The 12,073-nt window shown below is 38.8% G+C and overlaps 2 protein-coding genes across 2 annotated transcripts; both read left to right on the forward strand.

Annotated features, from left to right (window-relative positions):
- ppt2 (palmitoyl-protein thioesterase 2) lies at positions 1 to 8,189 on the forward strand. The gene is made up of 8 exons (XM_022747694.1): positions 1 to 457; positions 1,925 to 2,078; positions 3,174 to 3,269; positions 3,654 to 3,761; positions 3,944 to 4,027; positions 4,769 to 4,853; positions 5,266 to 5,320; positions 5,856 to 8,189. The coding sequence occupies exons 1-8, from the start codon at positions 275 to 277 to the stop codon at positions 5,997 to 5,999; spliced, it is 909 nt and encodes a 302-aa protein (XP_022603415.1). The 5' UTR covers positions 1 to 274; the 3' UTR covers positions 6,000 to 8,189.
- Positions 8,190 to 8,481: 292 nt separating this feature from the next.
- On the forward strand, positions 8,482 to 12,002 carry rps5 (ribosomal protein S5). The gene is made up of 6 exons (XM_022747102.1): positions 8,482 to 8,555; positions 9,473 to 9,576; positions 9,866 to 10,075; positions 10,907 to 11,035; positions 11,634 to 11,732; positions 11,884 to 12,002. Coding segments are annotated over exons 1-6 (612 nt in total). The 5' UTR covers positions 8,482 to 8,554; the 3' UTR covers positions 11,953 to 12,002.
- Positions 12,003 to 12,073: the final 71 nt, after the last annotated feature.

Here is a 12,073-nt window from a genome sequence, read left to right on the forward strand (position 1 = left end):
AGCTGGTCGGCGTTTTGAGTTCAAGTGTTATTAAGTAATAAACACAGAGTACTGAGTGTGTTTGTGTATGAAACAGGACGAGTAGACTCCAGCTCATATGTACTGCCCCTGGGAAAAGAAATGGAGCTGAAGATGATAGCACAGCATTAGCCCAACATCCGGATTTTATATTTTTATTTTATTTTACCTAGTGTTTTTTTATGTAGTTCACCTTTACGGTTTTATTTGTGTGTGTGTTTTTTTTTTTAATTTTTTATTGTTATTTCGAGTTATAATGAAGGGCTCCCATTCTGCCATATCAAGCCAGAGGAGGAATAGCGGGGCGGCCGGGCTGCTGTTCCCGCTGCTCGGTGCGTGTCTCTGGGCTGCGGTGGTCGGGTACAAGCCGGTGATCATCGTTCACGGTTTGTTCGACAGCTCAGGGGATTTTAAAAATTTACAGCGTTTCATCAACGAGGTGAGTGGACAGAATAAACAGGAAGTTTGTCATTGTTTGTTTGTGATTCAGGGGTTGTTATGGTATACAGAAATGTATATAAACTGTATTTTCCAGGGGGTTGACATTAGAGTACATAAAGCAGGCCTTACCGCTTATATCACCACGTTTTCACAAGGTGCAGTGTGTACTTTTTTACATTAGACAGCCTTTATCATAATGGTAGAATCAATAGATTGTCTCGTAATGTCTTCAGATATCTTGTTTTGTCTCTGGACAACAGTCCAAAATGCAAAGATACTCAGCTTAATATGATATAAAACAGAAAAAGCAGGAAATCTTTATATCTTCGAGACTATATTTACAATTTTTGCATAAAAAATTACTTTGACAATTAATAGATGATCAAAATATTTCCACATTACTTTTCTATTGATCAAGTAATCGATTAATCGACTAATTGTTGCAACTCCACTTCCCAGCAGTGTACAGAAATTAAATTTAGCTCCACATAAACCAGCTGCAACATTAAAGTGATGTAAACATTAATTATTATCCAATAGTATTACTTACATTATTCTGAAATTGACCATTCTGCATAAGGAGGACTTTAACTTTAGGTATTTTAAGTAAATTTTGATGCTCATACTTTTGTATTTCAGCATAATTTTGAATGCGGGAGTCAGGACTTTAAGTATTTCTACACTGAGGTGCCACTTTTACTAGTAAAATATCTGAGTACTTCTTTCACCACTGCATCACAGTGAATGATTAGCACTATAATGTAATTCCATGCACTTAGAGGTGTGATTATAGGGGTTTAGATATATTATTTTTGTTTAATATAACCTGTAGTTTGTACTTTAATATTCTGTGTATAGGGAAATGGGCAATTTATCTTGGATCTGTGCTCTTCGGTGCAATATAATGGTGAGATTTACGCTGTGTGCAGGAAAGATGTCAGTATTTGCAGTTATAATGAAGAGTTAAAATAGCATGGTGAGAATAGTTTCTTTTCCTGCTTATCCGCTTAAATCCTCCAAATCTCCCAAACATCCTTATCTTGGTGGCTGGTGATGTGGTGATGATTTGAATAGGGAAGTTTTTGTGGGGAGTCTGGTGAGGTTGATAAGGTTAAACCAAGGTTTAGTTCCTCATTTTCACGTCTGCAGCGTTAGAAAGTTCCTGAGACAATTACAACCGGAAATTCGCTTGCTCTCTCTATTTCAGTTAGCTTGTGCTCCTGCCTTCTTACCAAACCGCCTGATGAGTCATCAATATTTAAAGCACATCCTGATCACTTAGAAGCCAAACATCCCCAAGGATCTTTGATAAGGCAAGCATTTAGCTATGTGGTCTGCTGTTTTTTTTTTTTAATGCTGAGGTTAGCGTGTTGATTCTTGTAGCTGTTAAAGACTTTATGAGGAATCACCAGCACACTCCCCACAAGCTCAATGAAATGAAACTATCCCCTGCTCTCTCCTGCAGTCTCATCCTGGAACAAATGTGACGGTCATCGACTTGTTTGACAGGAGTGCCAGCCTGCAGCCCATGTGGAAGCAGGTGGAGGGATTCAAAGCAGCTATTTACCCAATAATGCAAAATGCAGCAGACGGGGTCCACTTTATCTGCTACTCTCAAGGTCTGTGAGTGCATTTTTTTTTAAAAGGCAAAATAGAGACGTAAATGTGGTATTTGTTTAAGATTATACAACAGTCTTGGTATGTGATGTAGTTACAATGTCCTTCTTGCAAAAACTCATCTCAGAGTGACACTTTTTTTCTGTAAACTGTAAATGCTCCGCTCCTATATTAAAAGAACGTTTCTCAATGTTTGTTGTTTTATTTGATGGACAGATTTTTTATTACACCTGGGATTTCTGCTTGAGTCAGGGGTTGGAAATTCCCAGCCACGGCTTGTAATTCAAACCGCCAAATGTTTCTAGTTTGTCAAAACCAGGGGAAGAAATATCTGCACTTACACACTGACAGTAAATTTTTTTTCATTCTTATAGAGAAATGGTCATGTTACAGTAAAAGTCTAATTGAAGTGTATTTCCAGGAACGTTAATGTTAAAAATATTAGTGTGTAGTCTTAACAATGTGTGCAGTAAATAAAATTAGAGCTGAGCCAACTTGTCAATTAAACAAAAATCTATTGGCAGCTACTTTTTAAGTAATTTTTCAAGCAAAAATGGCAAAACATCTTCTAATTTCACCTACTAAATTGTGAGGATTTTTGTTTTTTTCTCTGTTTTATGTGATTGTTAATATCTTATAGTGTTTGTCAGAAAACACCACTTATGATTTCTTTGGCTTAGAGAGATTGTAACAAGCACTTTTCACTGCTTCCTCACATTTTATTGACCAAACAATTAACAATCAATCAAAGAAATAATGATGATTAGGAGAATAATTGATAATGAAAATAATTATTCGCTGCAGCTCTGGATATAATAACTGCATGAACTGATCTGGGAAAATGGGTTAAAAAGTTCTCTGATTTACTTGAAGCATCACTCAGTAGCATCATTTCTTTCTAACAGAAACATACACACGAAGATTCAAAGACTTCACTGTCATACGCACAGAGCAATAAGTTACAGTTTTACTTTGCGGTAAAACACAGCGATCTATCTATTTGTCTTGGGCCTTTTATTTAAATTATAATACTGTGCGTGTAGAACTCCGAGCCCTCGAAGACTGATGGGAAACATTCTTTGTTTTTGTTTTTACAGGTGGGCTGGTTTGCAGAGGAATCCTCTCCACGCTGTCTGACCACAACGTGCACTCCTTCATCTCTCTGTCCTCGCCTCAGGCCGGGCAATATGGAGGTGGGTTCAACTTCAAAAGCTGAGCACATGATCATGTTTGAATTGGCTATTATCTTTTTTTTTTTCTTTTTTCTTTTTTTTTTTTTATAATAACAATGTGTCAAGGAGACCACAAACAGAGCTAAAATAGAGTGAATATTGTCCTTAAATTCATCAGACTGGACACAAACACGACTCCAAATGACAAATAATGTTGCTCCATAACTGCTGGATGTGTAAATAATCAACAAGTTTGCCATATCAATGTAAAAGGTGATGATGTGTCAACTTGTCTCTGCTTGTTCCAGGGAGACAAGAAATCAGTTCTCGAAAGGTTTAACATGTTAAGGACCGGTTTCTTCTCTCCAGCTCTAACTCTGCTGCTCGTCTCTTGTTTCCTCTCAGACACAGACTACTTAAGGTACCTCTTCCCTCAGTTTGTGAAGTCCAACCTCTACCACCTCTGCTACACCTCAATAGGGCAGAGGATATCCATCTGCAACTACTGGAATGGTGAGAATCCAGGAATAGCTTTCTGAGAATTAGATATTCACTGTGCTGTTTTCTTCAGATTCAAAGACATCAGACCATAACCCTCAGGTTGCTCAAATACCGAGAAGCTTCATAAATAAGTGTTTTGACATACTGGTTGTTCGTCCTCTCTCCTCTTCCTCCTCCTCCTCCTTCTCCTCCAGACCCCCACCACAGAGACCTGTACGTGAACAGCAGTGATTATTTGGCTCTGCTCAACAGTGAGAGACCCAATCCAAATTCAACAGGTCAGCACATTCTTTGTGGTGTGAAGCTTATCCATAAGTTTAACGTATGTAACTGTCAGGTGTGCGTGACACTATAGTGACAAATTGGGGCCCTTGTGACTCCTGAAAAGAATGATCAACAAGCAGGAGAAGGTTGTTGTTTCAAGCAATAATCCAAAAAACAGCACCCCACAGCTTCATGTGCTCCAGCTACAAAAAAACTTTTGCCATCAACAGGTCCTCAGAAAACCAAAGTGCTGAATAATTCTTCTAAAATATACATAATAATATAATAAGGTATGTAATGTTATATGCAATATACACAGATTAGACAGTAATAATAAAGTCCTATGAAGTATATATAATATAAATGGAAGACAATACCATGATATAACATGATAACACCAAAAAAACACTAATAATAATATAGTAGATATAGATAATAAGTCATACACTGTATACTCATGTAAAATAAGATAGTGTTAGATATGTTAGTACTTCTTATAATGATATACTTATAGTAATAATAATACTGATAATATATAATCAAGGACATGGTGCAGGTGTATTGTAAAGTGACATAACAATGTGCAACATAAAGCCAAGTGCTGTTTTACAGTTGTCCACAACCAAAAGTCCAGAGCTCTGAAGGAGAGTGGGGGCCCTAGAAACTTCATTACTTCATTCAAATGGCGGATATGTAATTATAATGTGTATAATGAGTATATCATTATTCAGTGTGTTTTATTTCTCAATCTCAAGAGTGGAAGAAAAACTTCCTCAAGATCAAAAAGTTGGTGTTGATCGGCGGACCAGACGATGGAGTCATCACTCCCTGGCAGTCGAGGTGAGTTCATCCTCTGTCTTCTTTAGTTTCTCAAAAATATATTTGTGCTTTGTGCTCTTACAGTATTTCATGATTTCACGTAATAATCCATTTTACACAAACCATTTTCACTGTCGTGAAAATTAATTTCATTGAATATTACTCAAACACTTCATACTCCTGATGAAATCCAAAACACCTGTGTTGTTGACATTACAGTCTCGTCTCTGCCTCAGCTGGGGGATTTATTTTTCCACTTGACTTTGATTCATGCACACTGATTGAACTGCTGTACTGGCTTCTACAGAGTCTGTTTTTTTACACTTTCTGTTTTCATTTCACGCATTCGCAGGGTTTGCTTTTATTGACCGTGGACGATCTGATGACTCTCATGTGATGCTCACACATTATATCCCTCTGTTATGTTTTACAGTCAGTTCGGATTTTATGACGACAACGAGACTGTTGTTGAGATGCAGCAGCAAGATGTGAGTGCAAATCATGCAACCGACGCACATATAGGCTACAACAACTTCTTTTAGTCTGTCTCAGCGCCCTCTGCAATTCTTACTAATAGTGGTATTATTTTGGGTTATTTTCACCTGAGGTTAGTTATTTGTTGTGTCATCCACAAGCACACATTCAGTCCAGTGATACTAGTCTGTACACCCATGGGTGCACTGCCATCAGGACCTGCTATAAGGAACTGCTAAATCTAATTCGGCATACTTTCAAAGGCGCCAATTAGCCAAAATGTAAACATATATAGGCTAAAAATATTATCAGGTTGTAGCTATAGTGAGTTACAGCACTACATTGTACTTCCTCCCCAAAAACTGTAGGAAACGAACAGCATGATTGTAGAGAAGGAAGATAAAGAATAACAACAGGAGGGATTACATGTTGCACTATTAATATTTACTTGATATTATTATGGCATTATTATTATTATTGTTATTATTATGTGTTACCCCTGCAGTAGATAAACTGAGCACAAACTCATGCTCCTTTCTCTCGCTCCAGTTGTACTTGAGAGATGTTTTCGGTCTGAAGACGCTGGCGGCTCGCGGGGATCTGATCGTCTGCGCTGTTCCCGGCGTCGAACATGTCATGTGGCACTCGAATGAGACTGTGTTCCACATGTGTATGGAGAAGTGGCTGGTGTAGAACAACACCCCACACAACACACAGACACACATACACACACACAGATACACACACACACACACACAGATACACACACAGATACACACACAAAGATGCACACTTTGCAGTTTTATAAGCTTTTAACTTCCACCGTGTGTGAAACTCTGCCTCTACAACCACTGTGTATTATCCTCAGACATAGAGAGTCTTCTCTTAAGGACATGAACTCATTTATGTTCACAGAGATCACTTGAAAATCAAACAGTGTTGTCAAGATGTGTTTTCCTTGTACTCTCTGTTGATTAAGTGTTTTCAGAAATTTTCTTATTTGGTTTCATGTAGAGAGTTTGATGAGAAGATTGATCGACACTCTCGCATCCGTACGGTAGATATGATGCTACAGCCAAACACTTGACTTTTTGTATCGATTAAACAAATTAGATATAACACGTAAGCTTTACAGGTGTTGATAGACAGATTTTTTTACCTTTGGACAGAGCCAGGCTAGCTGTTTTTCTCCTGTTTCCTGTCTTTATGCTGAGCTAAGATAACTGACTGTTGACTGTAGGTTCAAATTTACCATCCCGACATGAGAGAGGCATTGACCTTCTCATCAAACTCGCATTTCCCAAAATGTCCCAAAAACGGTTCATTTACTTTTTTCTCTTGAACCGTGTTGCTGCTGTCCGATAAACCAAACACATCGCTGTCTGTGTGCTGAAGGCACATATTGTCAGAACGAACAAATATACAGGTTTCCATAAACCAGGTAACGTTAACTGCTATTATGTTATTACAGTCTGCAAGGGAATCAGACATTAAAGGAGCACTCCGGCAATTTGGTCTCGCAGATTCATGAAGTTTGCAAGAGACATATAAAAGAGAAAGGAAATCATTATAGCAGAGGCTGAGAGATCCTATTTTATTACTCAAACTCAAGCTGTGGTAAACCCGATGAGATCTAGGTCTATTTTTTTTAAATTCTTTACACAACTATTTCTGTCAGCGTTCATGTGAACACCATGAATGTCTTCCAGGAGAGATTGTCTGAAAATGTGTGCTGTTATCCCTGTTTTCAAACAATATGGTGTCTCTGTCTGTCAAAAAATTTGTGGAGTGCCCCTTTAATTTGTCAAGAAATGTTAGTTTATTGCTTTATAAAATACCAAGTCCACATACATAGAGTATACCCATGTGTGTGTCTGTGTGTGTTTGCTCACACATACCTCAGAAACACCACACAACACAATAGTGCCTGAGCGACGTTCTGTCCTCTAAATGTACAGACTCACTGCCCTGCTCATCTTATGATGCAGTAATTTATATCTTTTTATCCTTCCATTTTTAATCCTGGGGGGGTTATATTTTCCTGTTTTGTTTTTGTTTTTGTTTTAATTAGTGGCCACATCTGACCATGAATATGTTTGTTATCATTATCATGCAGTGCTTTGGAGCTGTACTCTATCGCTTTAGTAGATCAAGCCTTAAAATTTCCCCTCATGCCTCAGTGTCACATGTCCATTACCGAAGTGCTATGAAATACTGCCTTTCGTGACGGTGCTAAAAATAATGATGGAGATATAGAGTGGCTGGAGAGTGGCAGTGATGTATTAGTGTTTACTTGTCCGCCAAACTATTGTACGTGGCACTCTTTACCTCCCATCGCATTTAGATATCTCAGGCGTTTGAGCAACCCTCGTGTTTGTTTATCTCTGTCGGAAAAAGGGATTTGTTTCTCTTAACTGTTTTGCATTTTGTGGGATGTTTATTGTTGCTTGTGCTATTTACAGATGTTTCACAAAGAATTTGACAAATGGAAATATCTGTGATTTAAAAATAAGAGAACTACTATTTGAGTAAAATTTGCAATGCACAATGTTTAACCAGATAAAGAGAAGGGAAACAATGAAGAGGGGATGATTTTAACTGTTCAAAGTTGTTCAGTTTGAAAGTATTATTTTAATATTATTGCTTTACTTGTTTAATGTCTGCTTGTACAAATGAATTGACCCACAGTAACTGCATAAGTTATGGATTTAAGGGATGTCCTCTCAGTTCAGTCTTCGTGGAGATATGTTAAATGTGGGTATGAACACTTTTTTCAACAGAAATTACTATTTTGACTGTCCCACAGTTTCTACAGTATTTGGTCTGCAAATGAAAAGGTTTCAAATGTTGTCAATTCCTCAATAAAAGACAGTTTTGAACATCTGTTTTTGGTATATTAAATTCTTTGTACGCACAAACATACTTGTCCAGTAAAGCTGATTCAGATTCTAGGGTTGAAGTATCTCAAAACTGTACTTAATACCGTACTTGTTCTTATGTTCTTATTCTTCCACTGCAAATAGACAAAACGACAAAAATAGGAACACACAAATCATAAAACCACGAAAAAGGATAAAACAGCGGAATAAAACTAAACCAAAACAAATCCGTCTCAAAGCGGTCTGACTACATTTCCATGCATGCCTTGCGCACCGGAAGTAACCCACCAGTCCACCGGATATCTGGACGCGGCGCCGTGAGAGGCCCTTTCCCGTCTGTGAGGAGTGTAGTACAGAGCGGCAGACACAAGTGAGTCGAAAATTCACTATTTACTCGCTTTATATATCACCAAAAAGAATATTGATGGCTAATAAGAGACACTACGGACTCTTGGTGTCCCAGAAATACAAGTGAAGCACCTCCGTTTTTCCGGAATGTGCGTTTTATTCCCTTTAAGTGTTACCGTACGAGTGCAAGAACGCTGGGCGTTAGCATGTGGCTAACTTGCTAGCACATGTGGATGCGGCATGTCGAGTAGCCACCGCGTTAGATATCACATCCAGCGTCTTCTTACGCCACACATGGCGGTGATATTATTTTAAATCCTGCCTTTTTCACCATAGTAAACACCACCGCTGATTTGTAACGCATAGTATAGTCAGTTTTTAGTCGTTTGTCAGCTTGTCAGCTGCCGTGGCTTAGGTTAGCTTCCCTTTAGGTGAAACAGGCTTCAACTCCGGCCCTGCTGAGAAACTGTGGATGTCTTTATTTCTACCAGTTCTGACCTGACATTCACTCTCACCGGCTGTTTTTTAAAGTCGTAGGGATTTATTCTGCTGCATAACGGAGATATAAAACTCAAGGTGTCTATATCTCAACATCGACATGATTTCAGTGGAAGTTGTAAAGCTGCAGTACCTGTGTTTATCAATGTAACAATGTGGTGGGTTTTATGTGACTGAATAAGTTCGCACAGATTTATTATAATGTCCATGCTACATATACGTTTCTTTTAGTTCTCTTACAATATGAGAATAGTACTCATTAGATGACGCATCCAGGCATATCAACCATCATTAACTTTTCAGTCAATTTGTTATATTGTTGGGAATTAAGAAATGTAATCAATTTTCTATAATCTCATAATTTTGCTATATACTTGAACATAAATATGCGTGAATGCTGTGTATATAAAAAAAAAAAAAATCTCACCTATTTATCTCCAGTGACTGAGTGGGAGACTGCCCCAGCCGTGGCCGAGACCCCAGAGATCAAGCTCTTTGGCAAGTGGAGCACTGACGATGTCCAGATCAATGACATCTCCCTGCAGGTAAGCTGCATCAAAGAGTTGCTACTTGTGTCAGCTGATTGCTGTGTTATTTTAAATGTTTTTACTAATTCAAAGCGAGGCTAGAGTCACGCCTGGACACTGACCTGTTGTCCTGGTGTGCTAGAGTGCTCGCAGAGGAAAATGTCTTTGCTTATTCATTGGCTGTAGTCTGAAGTGGCCCAGTCAATCACCAACTCAGACACACGATCTCTTCCTACATGCTGTATCTGTGCTCAGTCCAAGTCTGTATAAACCACAACACTTTAACCATTTTAACTGGTCACTACAGGATTACATTGCTGTGAAGGAGAAGTACGCCAAGTACCTGCCACACTCTGGAGGACGTTATGCCGCCAAGCGTTTCCGCAAGGCCCAGTGCCCCATCGTGGAGCGTCTGACCAACTCCATGATGATGCACGGCCGCAACAACGGCAAGAAGCTGATGACCGTGCGCATCGTCAAGCATGCCTTCGAGATCATCCATCTGCTGACAGGAGAGGTACATACCACTAACTTTCACAACACTTCATCCATGTTTGGTGAGAGTATTCGGCTCGGTGTGTTTGGTATGACTAAAAACACCATCAGATCAAGACGCTAGAAAGTCAGCAAATTATAAAATACAGGGAAGGGTAAACTGACACTGGATAAATAGTCTTCACCTGATACTATGGGACAACCTTTCATAGTTTGGGTTTTTACCCATTTACACGGGGGAAAATAATTTTTAAAAAGAGCAGATCAGTATTTAGTCCCCACAGATCCAAAAATTGATCTTGTTTGTCCTGCTGTAAAGGCACTTAACAAATCCTTGTGTAGATGACCCAGACCATACTTCTGCTAAAAGAACTTAGAGAAAAATCCAAATAAACTGCTTCATTATGCCCCAGACACCCAAAACTCCCATGTCAAAAACATCCCTGTGTAATTATCAAACATGGTTGAATTCATTTTTTTTTTTTTTTTTTAAAGCAGTGGTGAAACAGTTTGGAAAATTATTTGTATTCTTGCCAAGCATAAGACGAGTTGCCTTTGGATAGAGCCTGGCTTGTTTCCAAAAATTGTTTGTATCTGCAGGTTTTAAAGTCTTAACATGCACTGAATTCAGTCCTTTTTAAAGTTTTTTATTGGTTAATCCATCCATAAAATGTCAGGCATGTATCTGGGTCTGAGTGATGTTAATTTATATTACAAGGAATTATTATAGTCATGTAGTCATGTGGGACCACAACATTAAGCAGGTAGCCAGTTTTATGAGTCAGGTATCCGATGTTATGTTGTCTATTGATTTACAATTTGTTAAAATACCATTTTTAAATTTTCTTCCCAGAATCCCCTTCAGGTCTTGGTGAACGCCATCATCAACAGTGGACCCCGTGAGGACTCCACCCGTATCGGCCGTGCCGGTACCGTCAGGAGGCAGGCCGTGGACGTGTCACCCCTCCGCAGAGTCAACCAGGTAACGTGTCTGCATCCGTTTACATTAAAAACTGTTTCTTTGTCATATGTTGCATTGCAACAGTCCTTTTATACCCCAGACATAAAGATGGTGTTGTGTTTTCACATATCTGACAAAGATGTGAAGCATGTCTGGTAGAATCAGGAGGAAGAACTCAATTCACTTTTTAATTACATTAAGATTTGACAGTGTGTATATGAATTAACAGTATACAGATTACATAATGCATGTAAGGTTTCAGTTGTAACAGTTAACACTAACAGCAGGGCATACACTTCATGTCTGGAAGTAGTTTTCAGCTTATCGCCATTAAATATTCCTTCAGTCGTTTACTGAACACTGCTTTATTTTCATGAGGTGAATTAATACGTTGTGTATTTCATGCACTAAGCGAGGCTAGAGTCACGCCTTGATACTACCCGTTGTCCTGGTGTGCTAGAGTGCTCGCAGAGGAAATTATCTTTGCTTATTCATTGGCTGTAGTCTGATGTGGCCCAGTCAATCACCAACTCAGATACATTACTCTACCAGCCAGTGTTTATTCCACTGAAGTTAATTTGTCAGCCTGCCTCAGCCTCTCGCTCATCTTGTCTTGTAGGCCATCTGGCTGCTGTGCACAGGAGCAAGAGAAGCTGCTTTCAGGAACATCAAGACCATTGCCGAGTGCCTGGCTGATGAGCTGATCAATGCAGCTAAGGTAAATTTTCTTCAAACATTTCATAAAATCCCATAGTGAGCTTGTTATTGATCGAAGTTTAAACAAAACCTGTAATTAGAGTGCTGAGAAATTGTCTAGAGTTACACGAGTTGTGATATTTACCGTGATATTTGAATTTCTTCTGTTTCAGGGTTCATCTAACTCCTACGCCATCAAGAAGAAGGACGAGTTGGAGAGAGTTGCCAAGTCCAACCGTTAAACATGTTTGCTTTCTAACAAAACAAATAAATCTCAAGAAATTTTTGTGGATTCCATGAGTGTTTAATGACCCTCTTCACATGACTGTCTCAACATGTACACCCAGTTGCCAGTTTATTAGG

Source organism: Seriola dumerili, unplaced genomic scaffold (genome assembly GCF_002260705.1).
Source record: "Seriola dumerili isolate Sdu_G_001 unplaced genomic scaffold, Sdu_1.0 BDQW01000110.1, whole genome shotgun sequence".
NCBI classification, from domain to species: Eukaryota; Metazoa; Chordata; class Actinopteri; order Carangiformes; family Carangidae; genus Seriola; species Seriola dumerili.

Excerpts from the sequence above, each read along its gene's own strand:
- ppt2 (XM_022747694.1), top strand. The coding sequence starts at position 275 with ATGAAGGGCTCCCATTCTGCCATATCAAGCCAGAGGAGGAATAGCGGG. Across the intron at positions 458-1,924 it reads TACAGCGTTTCATCAACGAG|TCTCATCCTGGAACAAATGT; the intron begins GTGAGTGGACAG and ends TCTCTCCTGCAG. Across the intron at positions 5,321-5,855 it reads TTGAGATGCAGCAGCAAGAT|TTGTACTTGAGAGATGTTTT; the intron begins GTGAGTGCAAAT and ends CTCTCGCTCCAG.
- rps5 (XM_022747102.1), top strand. Across the intron at positions 10,076-10,906 it reads TCCATCTGCTGACAGGAGAG|AATCCCCTTCAGGTCTTGGT; the intron begins GTACATACCACT and ends TTTTCTTCCCAG. Across the intron at positions 11,036-11,633 it reads CCCTCCGCAGAGTCAACCAG|GCCATCTGGCTGCTGTGCAC; the intron begins GTAACGTGTCTG and ends CTTGTCTTGTAG.